Raw genomic sequence first — 26,387 nt, forward strand, 5'->3', positions numbered from 1 at the left:
TTTCTGATATTGAAAAAGTAGGTGATTCTTACATATTTAATTAATATGGCTTTTAAGTATACAGATAAATGCTTTATGCCATAGAAGTTCTTAAACTTTTCTTTAAACAATTCGTAAACTATTCTTCTCCCTAAAACAGTATCTCTACCATCCTCACAAGTATTCACTCAGCATGAATATTCAGATCTATAGAATAGCTGGAGCAGCATGGCTCTACAATGGCCACATCATGACTACATTCCCAGCAATTTCTCTGCTGTATGATTTGTAACACACTTAAAACATCAAAATAAAATTCAGAGAAGGAAAAAAATTTTTTCTCATTATTACTAAAGAGTAATATAAAAGATATTTAATGAATACAGGCTCTATGTGCGAGATGTTCTCAATAATTTTTATTTTATTTTTTTATTGGGGCGCCTGGGTGGCGCAGTCGGTTAAGCGTCCGACTTCAGCCAGGTCATGATCTCACGGTCTGTGAGTTCGAGCCCCGCGTCAGGCTCTGGGCTGATGGCTCGGAGCCTGGAGCCTGTTTCCGATTCTGTGTCTCCCTCTCTCTCTGCCCCTCCCCCTTTCATGCTCTGTCTCTCTCTGTCCCAAAAATAAATTAAAAAAAAGTTGAAAAAAAAAATTAAAAAAAAAAAAAAAAAGATAAGAAAACCAAGACTAGGAAACATTACATAACTGGCCAAAGGCAAAATAAGCAGCAGAGTCAGATTAGAAAACCCAGACCTGTCTGCCTTTGAGACTGACCCTTTCACCCTAACAACACATGCTGTTCTCTGGCTCCCATCAGATGTGGCCTCTGTTTTCTACAATCAAAATGGACCAATTCTTGCCACTCTCCCACTCCACTTATTTACCATAAGTATATAACCAAGATGGAACCTAGTGTTTAGTCTCCCAAAACGGTCTTACTCAAGGAGAGAACATATAATGTAATAAGCACTTTTCTATCTTCAACTGCTCTCATTTACCATTTGTCTTATTAACAGGTCACTAAGACAAAAGCCTTTCAGTTACCAAAACAACATCTGATATTTAAATAGTACTATGTAACAGTAAGTCAACACAATATTTGTAAACATAACTAAATACAATAGTATAGGTCTTTGTTTAAAAACTCATTTTTTTTTACACACTTTCTAAATTATATTGGTAGTTCTCACCATTACTTAAATGATTTACTAGTAATTTGAAAAAAATATTAATATTACACTCTGTAATTTAAGTATTATATTCATAATATTACTTTATGTGAACTCTTACTGAGTTTAAAAATCTAGGTTAAATAGCTTTGAACACTTCTATACAATATCCCTAAAATAGTATCAAATTAAGCAATTCAGCTTTTAGATTCTGAATCCTTCTCTAATGTTCGCCATAAGCTTAAAGGAAATTATAAACAATTCTGATGGTTATTGGCACATTAAGATTTTTTTAAATACTTAAACATATCTTTAAAGTTATTTAACTATTACGTATATTTTTGTTTTCAATTTCAATTGGAGTGCTAAGATATTTGTTAAAATTTAACAGTATTTTGAAACTGTTAATTTTTATTTCTGTTACATATAGGAACTATCTCTGTATTCTTGTATTATTAGATGGCATATATTTATAACTTAAACGTTTAACTTTGAAAAGTTTGAATGTAAATGATATATTTAAAAGTATGGTCATAAAATATTTTTTCACCACTAGCAATTATTTCAAGAATTTCATGAAGTGTAGTTAATACACATATACATGCTTCAAAGGATATCACTAACAAAAACCACTCACAGAATGGGGGGTAATATTTGCAAATCATGCATCTGAGAAGGGACTTAAATCAAGAACGTATACAGAATTCTTATAACTCAACAGCAAAAAGAAAAATATTCTAATTTAAAAATGGGGAAAGGACCTCCAAAGAAGATACACACATGTCTGATAAGCCAGTTAAACCCTAGTTTTAAATCCTGGCTCTACTACTTCCTGCTGGATAACTTGTCTCTACATGGCTACAAGCCTTGAGAAAATGCTCAACATCATTAGTCATCAGGGAAATGCAAATACATTCTACATCATGCAGCAATATTAAAAACATGCTAAAGGAAAGAAGTCAATCACTAAAGGTCACGTACTGTATTATTCCATTCATAAGAAATGTCTAGAATAGGCAAATCCATGGGACTTGAAAATAGATTTTCTACTTGAAAGTAGATTAGTAACTGCTAGAAGCTGGGGGAAAGAGGATTTATTTAGGGAGTAACTGCAAATGGGTATATGGTTTCTTTTTTGAGTGATGAAAATGTTCTAAAATTGATTATGGTGATAGTTGCGTTAACTGAATATACTAAAAACCACTGAATTGTACACTTTAATGTCAGACAGGTTCATTGTAGGGTGTATGAAATACATGTCAATAAAGCTGTTTAAGAAAAAAAAAAAGTTCTATTTTGATAAGAAAATCATATCCAGACCTATGAACTTATATATTTGCAAGCAGTAGAAACTTAATATGACAAGTATTTACCTCTACTTATTTAGGTTTTAATTAGGTTACATAAAAAGAAGCTGGGATGAGCACTAGGTATTTTATGTAAGCGATGAATCATGGGAATCTACTCCCAAAGCCAAGAGCATACCATATACACTGTATGTTAGCTAACTTGACAAGAAGTTATATTTAAAAAAAAAAAAAAAAAAAAAAAAAAAAAAATATATATATATATATATATATATATATGGAAGTTGGTTCTATCATGAAGATACCTACCATTACATTCTACTTTTTGCTTTTTCCAGTGATATCTTCTATTATTTTTATTCAAATTTAGGTATGTTACATACCTTGTACTTATACTAAAAATGTTATTCAACAAAAAATATTTTGAAGAAAGGGATATAAGAGATATTCTATATATATTATTTAATAATAATTCTCTAGGGAAAATAACTGTAAATTATGTTCTAAATAGTTTCATTTCTTTTTGTATAAGGAAAAAGAACCCAAAAAATCAAAAAGAGGAATTTGAGACACAACAGCATTCAATGTATTCTATCAAAGTATAAAATGTCATTTTACCACTAAAGTTTTTCCCATTATGTCAGCCTGTAATGTATTGTTTTTTTCCTCTGATATCCCTGGTTTAATACTTAGTATAGAATACTTTTATCCAACATATTGGCAATTTGGGTTTTTTGGGAAATGTTCATTTAAGGTGGGGAGTAACATTCAAACAATTAGATCAGAGTTCATCAATTTAATATGCACACACAAAAGAATATTAAAAGGAATTACATTCTTAAGGAACCAAACCTAAAATTTCAAGTAATTTTCCAGTAACTTATTTCTAGGACAGAAGTATACAAATAAATTATAAAGGAAAAAAGAATGGAGAAAAGGTCTGGTTAAAAATTTTAGGTCAAAAAATTAAAAGCTATTTAATATACAAAGAAAAGAGGCAAAAAAGAAAAAGAGAATAGAAAAGCCAGAAGAGTCACACTAATGGTATTTATAGATAATTACAACAGGTACATCAAAGGTCATCGGTAAAAAAGACTTGTGATAAATTTGTGTTTAATACTGTTTTTAAATATATTGCTCATCTCACCAAACTCAAAATATATATGTGACAGAAAATATAATATGAATAAACTTACATTCTTCTTCCTTAGGGTCGAGCTGTGTAACACTAACAGATAAACGGTCCACACGTTCTTGCAATGAGTTAACTCTGAAGGAAAAACTATGTGCCTCATTGAACAATTCTCCAAATATATCTTCAGCATACTTACCTAGGCAAAAATGAAACATATACCATAAATTTAATGTGATGAGAGATAAATATCAAACAATTTAACATTTAAAAGTGCTATCCTAATGAATTTGACATTTATTTGCAACTAGTTTATACAACCCTAGCCTAAAAGTAAATGAATCGAGACAAAGTGATAAAACATAAACCCTGGGAAATCTGGTTTTAAACACTAGTTCTACCACATCCTGCTACGTGACTTATGCCTAAAATGCAAATACTCTACCTGCTTTATCCGTATCTACCCATCTGGTGAGGGTTAGAGAACGCTATGATGAAAAAGTACATACAAATAATATATCTTTTAAATCAGTGTTCATAAATAAACTCTACACTAGAATTGAATTTCAGGCCAACTGACAGAATCTAAGAGTCTTCATAAGCCCAACAGGAAACCAGTCTCAGATATGCCCAAAACGTACATTCTGAAAATTTGTGAGATATTTTATATTTCATGTTCTATCTAGTTTCTTAAAAAAATAATCCTAAATCTATAATCGCTGTATTTTCTCTAGTCATATAAATTTCTATTACTGAAAAGAATAAGAGAAAATACTCCTATTATAAAAGGAGAAAAAAACAGAAATTTCTATCTAGTAAGTAAGCCAGGGAGAAGTTTAGGCAATCTATAATGAAAAATATTCAGTGTATTTAGAACATATAAAGTAATGCATACTTACAATATAAAGATGAGTCAATTACTATGTACACCTTTGAATAAAAAAAATTGACAGTCTTGCTAAATTAAGACATTTTAGACCCAAGCATACTGTATAGGTTAAGTCTAGCTCCATAGTAAACTCTTTTCAGACAGTTCCTGAGACAGAGGTAATTAATATTTATTAAATTAATTCACTAATCTCACTAGTTTATATTTGAATAATATTGCATTTATTCCAAGGTATTTCAATATAATATCTGTTAAATCAACAAGCATTTAATGAGAGCTCACCCTGTGCCTTTTTTTCAAAGTATTTAAATATAATATCTGTTAAATCAACAAACATTTAATGAGAGCTCACCTTGTGCCAGGCAGGTGTATGACCCACCGAAGGCACCAAAAAGTAAAACATAAAATTCCTGGCCTAGAAGATTCTATGGTCTTTAAGAAAAAATCAGAACTTCAATCTCTCTATATTAAATTAAGAACTTTAATGTTTCTATAAAAATATAAAAATGAATAGTTTTGTATATATTCATTTACTCACATATATCTTTAAACCAAATAGACTGAAAATGTCTTATGTGCCAGACCTTGTACCAGACCCTGGAGATATAAAAATGATGGAAGAAGGTCTCTGCCATTGATGAGTTTTGAACAAGAGGGAGAAACAGACATCTAAACAAATATGAAAAGCAATTTAATAAATAAGTCCAAATCTTTGTTCCATTCACTTTGAGACCTTGGTATCAATTTCCTCACACCTGTAAAATAGGGATAAAAATATCTGCTTCAAAAAGAATTTATAAGGAAAGGAGACACAGTGAACAAAGGACCTGGCAGAGTTCCACGTACAGGGTAGCAGGTCAACAATAGGCAGCTCTTACTATATACAAGGTAAGAGCCACAGAACACAAATTAGGTAAGATGCACCTAATTTTGAATGTGGGATGGTGTCTAAGATGCTTCCAGAGACAGAGTTTCTCTGGCAGATAAGGAAAGCATCCCAACTGTAAGAAAGGGCAGGTATAAAGCCATTCATTTTTTTCAACAAACATTAAGGATACAAATGCTAGGAACAGAAGAGACAATTTCATCCCTAAAAGAGCTTAGTTTAATACAAGGATCCTTAATTTAAACCAATGGAAATTATACACAGATTTTTTAAAAATATATTTGCATTTTTCTAAAGAGAGAGCCCACAGTTTTTCAAAAGATTTTTAAGTAAGAGTCTATGCTCCTCCCCACTACAGGTTTAAGTGCTAATGTATCAGTGGATAAAATAAACATCCCATCTGTTCTCTTTTCACATCCTTTCTTACTTTCCATATCTACCTCCTTTTCTTCGAGGTGAAAGGAGTAAAATTTGCAATGTAAAACTGACTGGGCATGTATATGAATTTGAATTAAGCTTAGAAGTATTATACTACTTACCTATTTAAGAACCTACTTGGTTTCCCTACCACTTATCATCTATGATGTTAAAACTAAATCTTCTCAACTAAAATTCTATGTCTTCCAAAATCAGTGTCCGCCATACATAGCATCCCACATCACCTGTCCCTTTAATCCCCTTAACATTTTTATTTTTGCCTCTATTCATTTGCCTAATTCTTCATGCAAGCTAAAAATGCCTTCCTTTCTCATTCCTCTCCATTTTCCAAATTCTTTTGTTCCTTAAAGGCCCAATTCAATTCACATTTCATTCAGCAAGTCTCCTCTAATGACTTCACCTTATGCTTATCTCTCTTTTCTCAGTTCCTATAATCTAAAACTCATGATTTTAATTATATACATGATCACACCGTTCAGAATAACTTCACTATTTATCATACTCAACTCTTCAATTCAAATGGGGTATACTCTTCAGACAAGAACCTTGTAGCTTTATCACACAGCAAAGTATTCAGTGTTATCTGTCATTGTCTGTGTTTCTAATTAGTCTTATCAAGCCAATCTATTTATCCTCCCTCCTACTTGCTATCTATCTGTCAAATTTAGGCTCTATCAACTCATCTTGGTAGCATGAACTGGCTGTATTCAACAGAAGAATGGCCTTGGGAAAAGAGAATGGTAAACGATTCCTCAGGTAATTAGAGTCTCAATGGTCATTAAGTAAAACAATAATAAGATGGGAAAGAATTTTAGTATAACAGAAGAAATTTATAGAAAGTGAATTCTATGTCTTCAGTAATTATATATTATCTTTTATAAATTGTGTTCTACTAGGGAAAACATTTTGTGGGGAAGAAGTCAGGAGGATGTCCCCTAAGCCACGACCAAGCTCTGCAGTTTACCTTTATTGCTGCGTTCTGTTAACGCTTTTGGTTAAGTGAACACTTCAATGACCTAGAACCATTTTGGATAGCCAAGTTTACTAGGTAATTCAGAGATTATTTAATGAACTAATTATTTTAACTATTTTGGATGAATGCTGATGTAAAATCTATTCTAAGCTTCCCTGTCTTAAGTAGAAATACAAAATTAAACATAATTTAACCTTTTCTTGAGAACTTAGTGATGATTCTGAAATCAAAATGTTCTAAGCTAGAAAGCAGCCTTGAGATGTGTAAGAATATCTGCTTCTACGTGAAAGGGCCTCTTTCTGGTTTTTATATTGCTTCTCTCCTTACGTCACTTCTTCCTTTGCTGTAAAGGACTTCTTTTGGCTGGCTTAGGTAATACCTGCTTCTATTGTTATCTCCCCAATACCTCCTCTTTTAATGCTCTGAAGCATAAATGTTTGGGAACCAGATCACCAAACCTGTATGAACTAGCTAAGTAAGTGTAAACAGGCTCTGAGAGAAGGATCAATTGATTATTTTATGTGCATAATCTTTAGTGCATGGGCTTGTTTATTTTGGGTACCTAGGGGCCTTTTAAATTTAATTCTACATGCCCAAATATGTCAAGTGGGAAAGCCGCCAGAGAGGTTAATTCCAGGGCAGTAAACTATTGCTATACCTTGCTACAGTATTTTATGGTTTTTCTTGTTTTTGAATCTCTACAAACTGCTTAGAAAATGTCTACAATGGTCTCTTGATTCCAAACGTGAAGCACCGAAAACCTAATTTAGTTATATTTTTACAAAGTATTTCTATTTTTGGAGCTTGGCTACAATATGACCACATGCTTGTTGATAGATGATGTTTATAGGAACTATACCAGACTTGAATATTCCTTACATCTTCATCTTTAGGTTATATACAAAACGGGTTAGTACAGAAATGAACACTCTTAATCATTATATTAGTTCTTATTGGGAATATACCTAAAACAACACACCTGTAGTAGATCCAAAATTCATTTTAAGAAATACTTTAGCTAAATTTGTTAATGTCATTTCTACGCTCTTAATATATATTTTAATATTAGCTGATGTACTCATGTACACATAGTAATACAAATGTTATATGAAGTCATGTTACGTTAGATTCAATTAGTGATAGGTCAAAAAAAAAAGGTCAGCAAATATCTTTTAAAAAGTAAGATTAACCATTATTAATATCTAGGACTCTTCTTTTGACTTGTCTCAAAAGTATATTCTATATTGACTTTCCCAAGAAAGAAACAGGTAAACCATGTTAGTGATTCACTGTCAGTAACTAACCTGAAAAAATAACCACAAAAAGGGGGAAAGAATATACTTAAATTCAAACAAACATCCTTTTATTTTTAAAACTATTTCATAGGCAATGTAGAAATTTAGTGCTCTCACCAAGAGCATTCAAATGTAATTTTTATGTTGCTCTAGTTACATATGCGTATGTCCAAATGCTCTCACTTGAAACAAAATAGATTAACAACTTCTCTTTATCTTGTTCTCAATTATAAAAAGAAAAGAACAAAAGTTAAAAGGAAGAGTCAATCTTCCCTATAAGTATAATCTACATGGGTAGGTATGGCTAAGACATATCTAGGACCACTTAGAGAATACATCCAGGCCAAGAACATCTTGTTTTATCTTTAAAATGAAATATTAAAAAATGAAATAGAAATGTCTTAATAAAAAGCTAACCAATCAATTCACAAGACAGATTTTAAATTTTCTAACATTAAATTTAGAATAATAGGAAATAATTTGTTTAATTCCTTAATTTAGTAGCTCTGTTCTACAATCTTGTGATAGAAACACATTGCCTGTCTCATCCTCCTCTTCCTGTCCCTTCTGTTGGCCTTTACTATCTGGCCAATCTGCTCACCTTTTGTCTGTCAAAAGCCAGGTTCACTTACTATTTTCACATCATGCTGCATGTAAGACCCTTGACTGATATCTTAATGTCCTTTAGACAACTCACTTGACTAACCTAATCCTCTAACTAGTAACTACCCCATACCTTTTACTTTTAGATATTTGAGAATATATAAATACTTCCCTAGACTACATATAAAGAGATACTAGTGTCCTAAAACACAAATTGAAGCCACTAAAAAAGTAATAGTGATAACGAGCAAGCAAAAGTAAAACCCTGGCCTAACCTTTCATAGATCAAATCATACTTTAAAAACAATTTCAGTAATTCTTATCCATCACGTGATGCCATTCCTAAAATTCTGTCCTTACTTCTCTTTCCCAGAGGAAACATGCAGAGAATAAATTATTCTAAGATTCACTATTTTATTTAAAATGACTACATTTTCCAAGATAATTTTATACTCTTCTCATCAAATATCTCCCCAAATTAATCACAAGGACATCTTCTTAATACTCTAAAGCTTAACATTCTGGTTTGCAAAAAATATTTTTCACTGATATAGAAATACTTACTTAGGCTACTTAGTTGTCTAATTATATTTGCCAAGGAAATATTGGTTACACATTCTAGTTCATTCTTAATGCCTCTAGGCAGTGCTGTGTGGCACAAGTGCCTAGGATCAATGTTTCTTTTCACTAATGGCATCTTGAGATCAACCTCTGTGCCAGTTCACCTGTAGGAAATCAAACAATAAATTAACATTATTCAATTGCACCCAATACAGAGTAAGACCTCCCCTTTCACGTTTAATAATAAAATATTTGCTAGTATGAAAACAATGAAAATGGAGTTACTGACTAAATGAATCAAAACTTATTTATTATTTTTAATTATTAGAATGTCAACATTATATAAAAATTGAAAAAAACTTTCAAAGTCAGTTGCTTCATAACGAATTCATAATCACCGTTACTATTATTCTCCAGTTTAAAACCACTGTTTTTACTACAACTAGGGGTTTTGTTTTAGAGAAACAGCGTGAAAGATCTTCTCTAAGGAAGTGCCTAAGAGGATTAAAGAAGCTGGAAGAATAGTATCAAATTTACACTTCCACGTAAAATGTATCAGGCGTTCAATAGCTCAGAGATCAAATAGTCCAACTAGTCCTACATCTTCAATTTCATCAACACTGACCAGATCTTTAATCGTTCAAATAGTTCAGCCTTCTTCTAATTATAGGCAGCCCTTACTTCCCAGGCCTCCCATCTGCACAAATTTCAGCTATCGTAAGTTTAGTTCAATAATACCAGTCTCCAACAACACGGTTCCAATTTCACTTTCCACACTATATTAACTACAACTGCATAAATACAAACTACTTTGCTAGCACTTCAGTCTACAAAGCACTATGTTCATAAGAGAGGTATATCATGATCAGTGACTCATCACTTCTTTCCAAAGTTGGTTGGTGCCTAATCATTCGATTCGCCTGCCTAAAGACAGAAAAACATGTAGCTGGGTTACCTTCTTGCCTCCTAAACCCACATGAAATTTTACAAAATGGGTAACTAAAAGAGTGAATTAGCCAACAAAGATAAAAGTGCAACAAAGAAATGAAAAATGATAAAGATGAAAGTGAAACTGGACTCAAATGTAAATGGAATAATAGAAGAAATAGCTAATTGTGGGAACGTTGCCATTATTACTGTTTGAGAGACTCCAGATATGCAGTCAGAAGAATTTAGTGAAGGCAAACTTATTGACATAAATGAGGAAAGTGGCTGTGACAATAATGAAGATATCCCTGGGGAAGTGATGCCAGCAAAAAATTTCACATTAAAGAAACTCTTGGAGGTATTTCCCGATATTGAAAATGCAAAAGTAAAATGCTGGAAGCTGATCCAGACGGACAATTTGCCAAGGCACAGAAAAGATGCTCACTCTGCTAGATCTGCTATTCTAACTTATTATACAAGGAGATGGCAAAGCACTGTTCAAGCTACTCTTGGTAAGTTTTTTACAAAGAATAAAACAATTCTAATTGTTTTTAGTATATTACATTGTAATAAACTAGTATTAGTTTTACTATTTTTTTCATTTCTCTCTGTTTATAACCAACACAGGACAGTTTTTAATGTCTTGACAAAATTTTTTAAAGATCATGGAACAACTATAATTTTTCCCATTGATTGTTAATGTCACTATGTGTGGTTTTAGTTTGTATGATCATTCTTTTGGTCCCACACTACCATGCAAGTGAGGGCTACATGTACTTACCACTGATAAATAATGGTTATGAAGAAAGTTGTTTTAAAATATTATCCTCATCTCAAAAAAGGGTGGATGGCTTTTGTTGTGATTAAAATAGTGCTTTTAGGTAACATTCAAAAGCGTTTTGGAGAGAAAAACTCTCTTCCTCATCCTTCTATTTCAGTTCCAATATTAGATTCTTTTTCTTATTTCTTGGTGATTCTAATGGTCACTTATGTAACTCACCTATAAAAATCTTGGTGGCAAAAAGTAAAATAAAGTCTAACAATTTCATCTCTTAAATACTGAGCAAACTGCCTACTTGATGTTTTAGAGAGTTCCCAACACTATCTTTAATGTAGGAATCCTTTATCATACTGGGAAAGGGTGAAAAAGTCCTAAATGCTAAAAGGTATAATTTAATTAGCAAGCAAAATTAAAATTGAATTCATTTCAGCATTTTTAAATATTGCAAATGATACATTTTCTGTTTAAAAACATTAAAAATAACTGGGACATCTGGTGGCTCAGTTGGTTAAGCATCTGACTTCTGCTCAGGTCATGATCTCACTCTTAAGTTTGAGCCCCATATTGGGCTGTCTGCTGTCAGTGTAGAGCCTGCTTTGGGTCCTCTGTCCCCCCTCTCTCTGCCCCTCCCCTGCTCCTGCTTTCTCTCAAAAATAAATATTAAAAACAATTAAAAAATACTACACAGAATGAACCGATTACATATACTTTAACATCTTTTAATCCACCGTTGACTAACTTGCCTATTTAAGGGTGGAAAACATTTATTTAATAAAGAAGCTAAAGTATATTGTGCTAAGACATGAAATAACTAATTCTAATAATTGTTAATCTGTTTTCTTAGGTCACAACTAAAAATACTATCATAGCAAACAAAAATTTTCCAACTATTATATAACCCATGTGGTTATAAAAGTAATTGTTTGCCAGCAATGTAAAAAACTAAAATAATTCCTAGGTTTCTTCACCATTTTCTTGGGTTCTTAGCTTAAAATTAAACTTCCAGTTACTGAAGCAAACATCAAGAGACTGAGAGCATGCAAACTAAAGTCTATATCCCTTAGAGATTTTTAAATTATTCTTTAACATAATCCAGCTAAAATTTCAATAAATTTGTTTCTTAATTTAAATAATATTTTTATGGGCTTAACTTTAAATCCTGTAAATGTTTGTGTAATGTGTAAAATGTTAAAATTAAAAAAAAAATTAGCTACAATACTGCTAAAGACATCATATTTATTAAACTAGCATATTAGAAACCCTTTCAGAGGAGTAAAGAAAATGAAACATATTAAAATTTAACAGCAAAATTTTGGCAGAATTCTAATTAAAATTATATTTTGGCAACTATTATAATATCAATATGTTCTCTAAGTTATTTCAAGAATGTTTTCTGTTGACTCGGATCAAGACTATATCTATATCTATCTAAAAGTATAAAGTGGGACGCCTCAGTGGCTCAGTTGGTTGAGCTCTCGACTCTTGATTTGGACTCAGGTCATCATCCCAGGGTTGTGGGCTTGAGCGCCATATTGGGCTACATGCTGAGCATGGAGCTTGCTTAAGATTCTCTCTCTCTCTCTCTCTCTCTCTCTCTCTCTCTCTTCCTCTGCCCCTCTCTTTCCCACTCCCACTCTCTCTCTCCAATCAATCAATCAATCAATCAAGCAAGCAATACATAAAGTGTTAAAAATAACCCAAGATCAGACATAATAGTGATTTTATGGTTCTGGAAATCAGAAAAATACGTTATCTAAATTCTCCTTTTCAGAACTCAAAAATGGTCTGTAAATTTTATTTAAAATGTTTAAAGTATTCCTTTATTTAACAATTTCAGGAAACATAAAATAGTTGCTTTTAAAAAACTGCCATAAGATAACTGTAGTTACTAATTGCCTCATGGGTTATATAAAGAACATAATAATGACGAGTATTCTATTATGCCATTGATGACAAATGATTAATTCCTTACACTCACACATTGATGAAACAACTAACCTATAATCATTTAAGGGTATTTCTGTATTTATAAAATGGCATTAATATTAAATAAGGAAAATTTTATGTTAAATTATAGAAATACAATTTTCAATTTTTATAAGAACACTTTTCAAACTAAAGGATTATATTATGTGACCTAAGAGAACAGGTTAGAATAAAACAACTACTCTAATAAAAACAAATTTCAGTATTTTAAATACAAATTTCAGAAATTTAAGGGAGCAAATGATTAAAAAAGTATTTTTTAATGTTTATTTATTTTTGAGAGAGACAGAGCACGAGCTGGGGAGGGGCAGAGAGAGAGGCAGACACAGAATCTGAAGCAGGCTCCAGACTCTGAGCTGTCAGGACAGAGCCTGATGCGGGGCTTGAACCCACGAAGTGTAAGATTATCACCTCAGCCAAAGTCAGACACTTAACCCACTAAGCCACGCAGGTGCCCGGGGAGCAAATGACTTTTAACAAATGTCCTACCTCCCTAACATTAGAAACTACTTAATTATGTGTAACAGAACAATTAAATAATTTGAGCACAAGTATGTTTAAACAGAGATATGTTTTTCATGGAAATAGTTTTTCCAATAAAGTTCTATGCAAATGACAAAATACTTTATAATTCTTACAGACACAACGGATTAAAATATAAAACATTTTTGAAATATGAATGCATAAAATAGTTCCACATTAACAAATTTATCAAATCTAATTAAAAATACTTGTTCCAAGTATGTAAAACCATGGGTCTTTAAATAAAGTGATTTAAAATATATAAAAAAAGGATGTTTAAAAGTATATCAAAAACAGAATTTTTATAACTTACCTTTTCTCCCAATCTACAATGTATATATCCCAAACTGTTTATTATAAATACACTGAAATAGAAAGTAACTGAACTTACCGTGAAACAATAGGATCATATAAAAATAACATATCTCCCTTTTGTTATGAAGGTAAACTTGAAGATTACTAACCATAAATTTCAAAAATTCTATATACAAAGACATGACAAAGCCAAATTGGGCATTCACAGGATTACTCATGCTGAAGATCTCTAGTTATTTGATTGCTTTGAAATGTTCTGGCCCTAGTTAAAGAATTTGTCCTAAAAACAGTGCTATCTTTACCAAAAATAAATAAATTGGTAGATAATTATATATTTCATCTTAAGTTACAATAACAAAGTATTAAATTTTGATAGGCTAAGGTTGAAAAGAAATGAAGAAATGAGCTACATACTCTGCAATTCATTATGGACGTTACTGTTAGGCCCAAGAAGAAAACTGGAGGCTAATGAAATAATAAATAGTATTACACACCTATAGAGCAGAAATGAGATTCAGGATAGTTAACTAAGTAATAAGATTCACTAGATAGTAGTAATTATGTGATTCCATGTCATTTTCAATGAAAAAAATATATTTAAATTAATACAACCACCACAGATACTTACTCAACAAATCATTATACAAATATAATATTGCTCCAAGGTTATTTTTGGTGGTTTAAGAGATGTTAATTTGAAATTTGAGGTATGTAAACCACAAATGCTGATTAAACTATATGAAAAGATCAAGTGTTCTTTATACTATTAAAAAGTTAATACTTCTAAAAACAATAATTACCTATCAAATATGTTGTACTTTATATGAGAAATTACACTATTGATACACTGCCATCATCCATTCATCTAGCCATTCATTTACTAAATACCAATGACTCAAGCATTGTGCCAAGTGCTAAAGAAAAAGGCATGAGCAAAACTAGTCTCCCGTGGATTAGCTAGAATCAAGTATCCAATTAGACTTATGATAACTGCAATGAAGTAAAAGTACTAGGCACTATAAATAGATCTATTTCCTTAAGGAAATGATATTTAAATTGAGACCAATGGGATTATTAGGAGTCAGCTAGCTAGGCTGGAAGAATTGAAGCATGTGGTGTGTGTGTGTGTGTGTGTGTTGTGTGCGTCTTCATTCTAAATTAGAAGGTGCATCATACGTACAGGCTCTCAACTAGGAAGGGACTTGATGCACCTGCACAATATGGTAGCAGTCCAGTAGACATGAGTGTAGTGAACAGAGACTAAGAGTCAGCAAGGGATCCGATCAAGTAGGACCTTGACGGTTATGGTGAAGATTGTCCAGATTATTCTAATGGGAGAGCATTCAAGGATTTTAAGGAAAAGAGTACCAAGATCAGAAATCGCCGTTCATTCTAACTGCTCTATGGATACTTGGTGGGGAGGGGAGCAATGGCAGAATAAATGCAGGTGGGCCAATTAGAAGATTAAGTTAGAAGATGACTGAAATAGTCCAGGTGACAGAGATGGTAGTCATTTGGACTAGGTGATGGTAATCTAATTTTTTTAAACATTTATTTATTATTGAGAGACAGAGCGAGACAGAGCACGAGCATGGGAGGGGCAGAGAGAGGAGGAGACACAGAATCTGAAGCAGGCTCCAGGCTCTGAGCTGTCAACACATAGCCTGACACAGGGCTCAAAGCCACAAACCACGAGATCATGACCTGAGCCAAAGTCGGATGCTTAACCGACTGAGCCACCCAGGTGCCCCTGGACTAGGTGATGGTAATCTAGAAGCACGTCCGTTCAATATATATCCTGAAGGCAGAATCAATAAGACTGATGATGGATTAGACATAGGAGTGAGGTCCAAATTTGTGGCATAAGAAACTTTCTGTGGTCAGCCAAAAACTAAAAGTGATTTCTGAAGCAGACCTATTACATCAATATATTATTCCTATCCATAAAATCTATGGGATTAGGAATGGATTTATGACCAACACTAGTAATATTTACAACCAGGTATCTGGGATCATAGAGAGAATAACTTACTGATATTTGGAGCAGAGCATTAGCCAAAATTGGTCATCAAGGAGATGAAAGAGCATTTAGTGGCTTTCTTCTTTCCCTTTATTTTTATTTTTTCCTTATAGTTCATTATTCTCCTATATGATACATGCCTACTTTATCTATTTTAGCCCCAGAGGCGCAATTTTGTTCCTCCTAACTCCTTTGTTCCCCCCACATTGTTCCTAGTCTCTATAACCTCCCTGTAACCTGAGTTCACTTGACTTCTAGACTACAGCGCCAGAGTGAACACAATATTCCTAGCATTTCACCTTCTAATGTCCCCAGCCAAATGAAATGTCCAGTCATCTTCTTCCTGGAGGGAACAGGATGGCAAAAATGTGTATCAACATTACTAAAAATTCCATTTCTCCAATGTTTAACTGTACCTTTCTTTTCATGTGTACAAAAACCCGAAATGCATGGTGACCACTGACAATGGCAATAACCACACTATTTTGTGGAACTGTGCATTCATTATGAGACAAATTTCATGTCTCTTTTGTTGAAATTTATAACTCAAATGAGAGTTTAAAAGACCTCCTTAAGTATCTTAAGGCTAACAGTGAAGTGGCATACAGTATAAGAGAAATTTTAAGGTTTACACACCAAAAATTTAGTAATATAGCACTTTTTTGGAGGAGAAAAAAGTATTTCAGATCCCTGATAGTAACTTATTTTGAATATGTTACTTAGCAGTATACAGATATAAAATCAAATGTAAATCCTTATGCTTATAACCCCTTACATAACTAGAAAGCCAAAACAGATTTAAAATTAAATACAAAAACACAAAACCAATAAAATTCAAAATAATAGTATTGAATATGATAAAAATCACATTGCTTGCTATATGAATTTTGTACTGACTGCTCCAAAAATCTGCTTTATTTTGTTCATGCCTATCCTACCATGTAACAGCCTTTTCTTGAACTACTGTGAAATTTTATGCATATGTTACCTAATTGACACTATTTAGGCTTTCCTATGTTCAAATACAACATTTAGGTGCCACTGTGTTCCTGTAGTATCCAGGATATACTGAAACAATGAAGTTTTACTATGTGGCACCACAGTTATGCTAAACACAATCCTAAACAGAGATAACCAAAACTACTTCCCAGGACTCATTATAAAGTAGACATCTAAACGATTCAGAATATGCTTTCATTAAGTCCTTTTGAAATAAAGGATTTTTAAAACAAAACAAATAAATAAACAAACAAAAAGCAGAATCAGACCTATAAATACAGAGAGCAAACTGATGGTTTCCAGAGAGGAGAGAAGTGGAGGGATGGGCAGAATGGGTGAAGGGGAGTGGGAGATACAGGCTTCCAGTTATGGAATGAAAATGTCATGAGAACAAAAGGTACAGCATAGGGAGTACAGTCAATGATATTGTAATAGCATTGTATATTGACAGATGGTAACTACACTTGCGGTAAGCACAGCATTACATAAAGAGATACTGAATCACTATATTGTACACCTGTGTCAATTAGACTCAAATTTAAAAAAATTTAAATAAAATGAAGAATTTAAAAAAATTTAAAAATCACATAGAAAACATACAAACATCCAAAATTATGTCCAGGCTGGGAACTGTTCTAGGCCAAGCCAAAGATATCACTCAAGGAGGTGGAATGAGTTGTTCAAAAGACAGGGTTAGGAACAGAACCTATTTGTGTATATGTGTGTTTTACCAAACGCTGTTGCTTCTTTCATATTAAGATGTATTTATACAATGTGAACTTTAAAAAACCATTCTAACAATTCACTATTCAGGGACTGAGCAAAATTTCACTTAAGAGGAGAATCAAAAATGATTCTTTCACAAACCAAAACAGATGAACATACATTTTTAAAAAGTAGAAAAGTATATCAGTTATCACAGATGATAACAAGCCCACCAACAGTCTCCTTCTGCACCTGATTTATGCCAAAATATGGAAATTTTTACCCCCTCATCTTTCTCTCAAGTTCTTTCTTCTCGTATCTCTACATTCGTATTTCCAAATACTGACTCTTTATTTTTGGATGTCCCCATGAATAAAACCAATAAGTCAATAAGCCCTGAACTAAAGTCATTATTTTTCCCTAGCAAAAACCTAGCTCTATATTTCTTATATTAGCTAAGAGCTCCATCAAAGTACAGCCTATTAGAATCTTCTTGGACTCCTTTCAATCTTACCATGCCTATCTGTACAAGAATATCTATTCAGTTCCTAGCAGAAGACCTGTTGGTATCAAACTGTTGGTATTTTCCTTAAAATTTTTGAAAATATTGATAATCTTCCAAAATTCTGGACAAATTTATATTTCCACATCCTCATGATCACATGGGCTTTCTGATGCCCATGTTATATACGCTACAAGATACACCATAATTTATTTGACACTCCCCTAATGCTGGACATTTTGGCTACTTCCAAATTTTTATAATAATAATACTGGATAACCTTACATTATATAAATCTTTATAGCAGTTCCTGGTTATTTTCTTGGAGTATTAAAAATTCAAGATCCTTGAAATATTTATTTCCTAATTGCTTCCAGTAACATTATTTCATTTTCATTTTTACCATACATGAGGATATTTTAATGCTTTCTCAGCTCCATTATTTACTATCTAGGAGACCTCTTATATTTCAATTTCCTCACCTTAAAATAAGGAAAATAACACCACCTAACTCAAGGGTATTTTATGTAAGTTAAAATGGTTGTTAAATGCAGAGTTTTTAGAAAAGTCCTTGGCACTCCTGGACAACCAATGGGTCAAAGATGAAACTAAAAGGGAAATCAGAAAATATCTGGAGACAAACAAAAATACAAACACAACATACCAAAACTTACAAGACGCAGCAAAAGCAGTTCTTGGAGTCTTATAGTGATTAATGCCTACATTAAGAAAAAAGAAAGATTCCAGATAAACAACCTTAATATACACTTCAAGGAATTAAAGAAAGAATAAACTAAGCCCAAAGTTAGCAGAAGGAAGGAAGTAATAAAGTTCAGAGCAGAAATAAGTGAAATAGAGACTAGGAGACAATAGAAAAAAAGGTCCATGAAATTAAGAGTTGGTTTTTGAAAAGATAAAGAAAATTGACAAATCTGTAGCTGGACTAAGAAAAAAAAGGAGAAGACTCAAATACACAAAATCATGGCGTGCCTTGGTAGCTCAGTCGGTTAAGCGTCCTACTTCAGCTCAGGTCATGATCTGATGGCTCCTGAGTTCAAGCTCCACATCAGGCTTTGTGCTGACAGCTCAGAGCCTGGAGCCTGCTTCGGATTCTGTGTCTCTGTCTCTCTCTGACCTTCCCCAGCCTGAGTGCACGCTCTCTCTCTCTCAAAAATAAACATTAAAAAATTTATCAAATAAACATTAAAAAATTTTTCAAATAAACAAAATCGTAACTGAATGAGGAGACATCACAATTAACATCAGAAATACAAAGGTTCATAAGCAGCTACTATGAACAATTATGTATCAACAAATTAGATAACCTATTAAAAAGTGGATAAATTCCTAGAAATATACAACCTACCATGACATTGTTATGAAGAAATAGAAAATACGAACAGATCGATAATGAGTAAGGAGATCAAGTCAGTAATCAAAAACCTCTCAACAAAGAAAAGCCCAGAACCAGATGGTTTCACTGGTGATTTCTATCAAACATTTAAAGAAGAATTAAAGCCAGTCCTTCTCAAACTCTTCCAAAATATTGAAGAGTAAAGAACACTCTCAAACTCATTTTATGAGGCCAGCATTACTTTGATACCAAAGCCAAATAAAGAGACTACAAGAAAACTACAGGCCAATCCCCAATGAATACAGATGCAAAACTCAGAATACTAGCAAACCAAATTCAACTGCACTTTAAAAGGATCATATACCAGGGCGCCTGGGTGGCTCAGTCAGTTAAGCTTCCGACTTCGGCTCAGGTCATGGTCTCACGGTCTGTGAGTTTGGGCCCTGCATCGGGCTCTGTGTTGACACCTCAGAGCCTGGAGCCTGTTTCGAATTCTGTGTCTCCCCCTTTCTCCCTGCCCCTCCCCTGCTCATACTCTGTCTCTTTTGCTCTCAAAAATAAATAAAACATAAAAAAATTTTTTCAAAGGATCATATACCATGATCAATGGGATTTAACCCTGAGATGCATGGATGGTTTGAACTACCCAAATCAACAAATGCGATACACCACATTCACAAAATGAAAGATAGACAACATATGACCATCTTAACAGATGCAGAAAAAGCATGTGACAAAATTCAACATGCTTTCATGATAAAGCTTTCAAAAATTGGATACAGAAGAAATATATCTCAACATATTAAGGGCCATATAGTATTAGCTTTATTTACATAAAGCCCACAATTATTATCAATACTGAAGAGTAAAAAGCTAAATGCTTTCCTCTAAGATTATGAACAACACAAGAGTGCCCACTCTTATGATTTATATTCAACATAGTATAGGAAGTCCTGGCCAGAGCAATTAAGAAAAAAAAAAAAGTAAAGAAGTAAAGCTGTATCTATATGAAGATGACATATTATAACTAGAAAACCCTAAAGATTATCCAAACACACTGTTATAACTTACAAATTCAGTAAAGTTGCAGACCATAAAATCAATATAAAAAAAATCAGTTGTATTTCTATATAGAAACAACAAACCAGCTGAAAAAGAAATAAAGAAAACAATCCAATTTCCAATAGCATCAAAGCCAAAAAATACCTAGGAATAAATTTAGCCAAGGAGGTGAAAGATCTGTACAATGAAAACCATAAGACACTGATGAGAAACTGAAGAAGTTCCACAAATAATGGAACTATATAGATTCAATGCAATCCTTATCAAAATTCTAATGGCATTTTTCACAGAAATAGAAAAAACAACCTTAAAATTTGTATGAAGCCACAAAAGACCCCAACAGCCAAAGCAATCTTGAGGAAGAACAAAGATGGAAGCATCACACTTCCTGATTTTAAATACTATGAAGCAATAATAATTAAAACATGTATAATACTGGCATAAAAATAAACACATAGGTCAATGGAACAGAAGTGAGAGCCAAATAAACCAATGCATATATGGTCAATTAATATTTGACAAGGGAGCCAAGAATCCTCAGTGGGGAAAAGATAGTCCTTTCAATGAAGAGTGATGGGAAAACTGGATATTCACATGCAAAATAGTAAAATTGGACCCCCAACTTACAGCACTCACAAAACTAACTCAAAATGTATTAAAGACTTAAATTTAAAAACTAAAACCATAGTGGCACCTGGGTGGCTCAGTTGGTTAAGCATCTGACTTTGGCTCAGGTTGTGATCTCACAGTTCATGAGTTCGAGTCCTGCTTTTGGTGAGCAGTACCCTGCTTCCAGTGAACACAAGCCCCACTTTCAGTGAGCTCTGCTTCTCTCTCTCTCTCTCTTCCCACCCCCCCCTTTCTGTCTCTCTGCCACTTATGGGATTCTTCTCTCCGCCCTCATTCACTTGTACCCTCTCTCTCTAAAAAAAAAAAAAAAAAAAAAAAAAAAGCAACTAAAACCATAAAACTTCTAGAAGAAAACACAGGAAAAAAAAATCTCCTCAATGTTGGTCTTGGCAATGATTTTATGGATAAGACACCATGAGCACAAGTAATAAAGCATCCAACTAAAATTCTCCTGCATAGAAAAAAAAATCAACAAAATCAAGAGACAACGTATGGAATAGAAAAAAAAATTGCAAACATTTATGTGATAAGGGTTTACTATCCAAAATATATAAGGAACTCACACAACTCCACAGCAACTAAACTAGTAACCCAATAGCAAAAACTCCTAAAAATCCAATTAAGAAATAGGCAGAGGAATGAATAGACATTTTTCTAAGGACAATGTACAAATGACCAATGAGTACATGAAAAGATGCTCAGCATCACTAATCTTTAGGGAAAGGCAAATGAAAACCATAATGAGATATCACTTCACACTTGTTAGAATGGCTATTATCAAAATACAAGAGATAACAAGTGCTGGTGAGGATGAGGAGAAAAGGGAAACCTGTGCACTGTTGGTGGGATTGGAAACTGGCACAGCCCCTATGAGAATCAGTATGTAAGTTCCTCCAAAAAATTAAAAATAGAATTATCATATGATCCAGCAATCTTACTCCTAGGTATATATCCCCCAAAATGCAATCACTATTTTGAAGAGACATCTGCACTCCTATGTTCACTGTAGCATTTATTTCACAACAGTCAAGACACAGATACAACTTAAGGGGTCATCGGGGGGTATATGGATAAAGCTATAATAAACACATACAATGAAATTTTACATCTTGCTATTTATGACAACATGGATGAATCCTGAGGGGTTATGCTATGTAAAATAAGTCAGACAGAAAAAGACAAATATTGTATGATCTCACTTATATTTGAAATATAAAAAAGCTGAACTCATAGAAACAGAGCAGAATGGTGGTTGCTAGGGGCTGGGGGTTGGAACAATGGGAAATGTTGGTCAAAGGGTACAAACTTCCAGTTATAAGATAAATAAGTCCTGGGAATGTAATGTACAGCATGGTGACTACATTAACACCACTGTATTATATACTTAAAAATTGCTAAGAAAGTAGATCTTAAATGTGCTCACAACAACAAAAAAAACAGTAATGCAAGTGATGGGTGTGTTATTGTGGTGATCATTTCACAATATATGTATCAAATTATTACACCGTATACCTTAAATGTTTACAACGTTATATAAGTTAATTACATCTCAAGAAAGCTGGCGGGGGGGGGGGGGGGAGGGCGGCGACTGTTAGTCTCTGTCACACACTAAGTGCACAGTAAACATTACTACCATTATAATTTCTCACAAACTGTTAAGAGAGAATTGATAGTACTCTCTGACTCATTTTAAAGTGGGGAAAATGATATGGAAGCATTGCTCTCTCTTCAGAGAGCAAAGAAGATACTGACCCACATCTTTTCCAAGTTTAATATATGTGGGATGTATGAATATACACACCCCCCCCACTAGGGACTAGCCAGTTATCAGTTAAGGCAAGGAGACGGAAGGTTTAAGTTTGGAAAAGAGGATGAAAATAACTATTTATAAGGAAGTCGGCAAAGTCACAGAGGCAGAACCTCTCTGGAGCACAGTGGAAGGATTTGGGAAAGATAGAGAAATGGGTCAAATGAGGAGCTGTTCCAAGTAGTATAAAGATGTGAGTTGAGAAGATAATAGAAAACAAAGGCAGCTTGTACTTCTGCCAGCTGACTCAGAAAAACAGTGAGATGAAACATAATGGAATTATTTCTAGGTTTTTGAAAAGAATATGTGCATTCTCTTTGGTTTATGTTATGATCTGAAAGGTGTCAAGAGATGATGTTATGGCATGCAGAAGTAAATACCCTTTCAAACTTTACCACATACTGTCCTACAGCTACTAATTACCTGCATTGGAGGAATAATAATCTCAACTCTGACTTCCAGTTAAGTTGTTTCCTTCACTGTAACATGTTCACATTCTCTCCTAAATTTTATTCCTGGATTTGTAACTAATTACTTGGAATAAATAGTCATTTGAATATAGTTTTATTTTTCTAATTGTATTTACTGTTTGCTATAAAGCAGCTGATCTGGGGACGCCTGGGTGGCCCAGTCGGTTAAGTGTCAGACTTTGGCTCAGGTCATGCTCTCACGGCTCGTGAGGGCCCTGTGTTGGGCTCTGTGCTGACAGCTCAAAGCCTGGAGCCTGCTTTGGACTTTGTGTCTCCCTCCCTTTCTCCGTCCCTCCCTCCCTCCCTCATGCTCTGTTTCTGTCTCTCAAAAATAAATAAACATTAAAAAATGTATTAAAAAAAGCTGATTTGCTATTTTCCTGCCCAATCTTAGTCATCACATAATTTTTTATCTTGGCATTTTACCACACATAGGAGTGTTCTGGCATCTCAAACCTGGGCATTTCAGCATGTACCTTCTCTTCCTGAACATTTTAAAAATATAAAATAAAACTAGAATCAGGGTGTGTAGGTGGCTCAGTTAGTTAAGTGTTGGATTCGTGGTTTCGGGTCAGGTCATGATCCCAAGTTTGTGAGTTCCAGCCCCACATCAGGCTCTGCACTGACAGTGAGGATGCTGCTGGGGATTCTCTCTCTCCCTCCCACTCTGTTCCTCCCATGTTCTCTCTTTCTCAAAATAACTTTATTTTTCAAAAAACACACTTAATCAAAAATACACTTAAACAAAAACTAGCACCAACATTATTATCCATGGTTAATAGTTTTCAATTCAGAAAAACCTACTAATTTTAAGAATCTTAAGCTGGGAAAGATATTAAAAGCCAAATAATTCATCTTTCATTTTGTAGATAAGCAAATTCACCTGAAAAAGAAACCTGTCTATGTTATTAACAAAATTAACAGCACAGCTATGATTAGATTTTAAATTTCTAGATTTTTTTTAAGTTTATTTACTTATTTTGAGAGAGAGAGTGCAAGTGAGCAGGGTAGGGGCAAAGAGAGGGCAGGAGGCAATCCCAAGCAGGCTCTGCACTGCCAGTGTGGAGCCCGACTTGGGGCTTGAAGTCACAAACGGTGAAACCATGAGCTGAGCCGAAATCAAGAGTTGGACTCTTAACCAACTGAGCCACCTAGGTGGCCCTAGGTTTCCAGATTTGTAATCTACTGTTCTATACTTAATCTGTTACTATTTTAAAAATCCATTTTGTATTCTTGAGTCTCCCCAATTTCACAATTCAGTGAAGGGAGACACAGAATCGGAAACAGGCTCCAGGCTCTGAGCCATCAGCCCAGAGCCTGACGCGGGGCTCGAACTCACGGACCGCGAGATCGTGACCTGGCTGAAGTCGGACGCTTAACCGACTGCGCCACCCAGGCGCCCCTTTAAATTATTCATTTAATTTTAATTTAGCTACATGGGGCTAGCAGTTAATATAGTCTGTATATTCAGTGGTTATTTTGAAGTTCATTCAGTGGTTATTTTGAAGTTCCCCAATTCCCAAGTGACTACCTCCATCAACAAATACTTTCAGATTATGTATTATGATCAAAGTATAGGTGGTAAAAGAGATATAAAAGAAGTAAAATACCTTCACTAACCCAAAAGCTTACAAGATAATCAGGAAGCAAAGATATATGCCAAAAAGTTTAAAAAATTAAAAATGAACATATGGATGGCTAAGGTTTAAAAATAGGATAGGAAGGCTGGGTGGCTCAGTCAGTCAGGCATCAACTTCAGCTCCGGTCATGATTTCATGGTTCGTGGGTTTGAGCCCTGCAATGGGCCCTGTGCTGACAGCTCAGGGCCTGGAGCCTGCTTTGGATTCTTTGTCCCCCTCTCTCTGTGGTTCCTTCTCTGCCCATGCTCTTTCTGTCTCTTAAAAATAAATAAATGTTAAAAAATTTTTAATAAAATAATAAATAAAAGTAGGATAAAATAAATTATTAGGTATGCAGAGAGAATATAATCAAAACAATCTACAAAGGTTAGGAAGACAATACTGATACAGACTATATTAACTGCTAGCCCCATGTAGCTAAATTAAAATTAAATGAATAATTTAAAGGGGCGCCTGGGTGGCGCAGTCGGTTAAGCGTCCGACTTCAGCCAGGTCACGATCTCGCGGTCGGGGAGTTCGAGCCCCGCGTCAGGCTCTGGGCTGATGGCTCAGAGCCTGGAGCCTGTTTCCGATTCTGTGTCTCCCTCTCTCTCTGCCCCTCCCCCGTTCATGCTCTGTCTCTCTCTGTCCCAAAAATAAATAAAAAACGTTGAAAAAAAAAATTAAAAAAAAAAATAAATGAATAATTTAAAAATCAGTTTTTTTCAGTCACACTAGCCACATTTCAAGTACTCAAAGGCCACATATGGCTTGTGGTTGCCACATCTGACAACACAGTTATAGAACCTTCCACCATTACTGCAGAAAGTTCTACTGGATGGCACTGAGGCCCAAGATGGATAAAATGGCAAGGAGACAAGATACATTAGGTCAGGTGTAAGGGAAGAAAAATAAGGAAACTTGCTGGAACAGTACACAAAGGTAGAAATAAAAGATAAACAAAAATGAAGTCAAATTGCAGACTGTGAACTTTGATATTCAATGAAGAACACATGATTCTTCTTAAGGAGTAAAAAGATCACAAACATTTGATTTTTGAGAATTTTAAAGAGATTTTACTGTTTCCTATGGATTAAATGTGGAATGACAAGGCAGTAAACTGCTGCATCACACATGTGGCATAAATATATACTTATGTACATATAGCTTTAGTAAATAATGTTAATTTATAGCCCCACCATGAATTTATGATAATCCCAGTTGTTTGACATCCTTGCTAACACCTGGTATACACTAGTAACTTGATGACTCAAGCAAGACTAACCACATTTTATTCTAAAGTTTCATCTAATCAAAAATTTTAATTTCTAAAGGCCATTAAATAATAATTATAATGAAATACTAAATAAATTATTCTTGACTTAATCTTTTCTGGAAGTAAACAATCAGTAGATAAAGAAACAGTATTCCCTACATTCTGTAATGTAAGATTTCT

The 26,387-nt window shown here is 33.8% G+C and overlaps 1 protein-coding gene across 4 annotated transcripts in view; it reads right to left on the reverse strand.

Moving 5' to 3' along the window:
• WASF1 (WASP family member 1) overlaps window positions 1–26,387 on the reverse strand; it is a 71,010-nt gene that overhangs the window by 10,047 nt on the left and 34,576 nt on the right. For all 4 annotated transcript variants that reach the window (XM_047858742.1, XM_047858741.1, XM_047858738.1 and 1 more), the window contains exons 2-3: window positions 9,236–9,396; window positions 3,652–3,786 (exon numbers count right to left, since the gene is read on the reverse strand). In XM_047858742.1, the coding sequence (XP_047714698.1) occupies window positions 3,652–3,786; window positions 9,236–9,368 (268 nt within the window). In that variant the 5' untranslated portion in view covers window positions 9,369–9,396. The remainder of the gene's footprint in view (window positions 1–3,651; window positions 3,787–9,235; window positions 9,397–26,387) is intronic.

The sequence above is a fragment of the Prionailurus viverrinus genome, chromosome B2, assembly GCF_022837055.1.
Source record: "Prionailurus viverrinus isolate Anna chromosome B2, UM_Priviv_1.0, whole genome shotgun sequence".
In the NCBI taxonomy this organism is placed as follows: domain Eukaryota; kingdom Metazoa; phylum Chordata; class Mammalia; order Carnivora; family Felidae; genus Prionailurus; species Prionailurus viverrinus.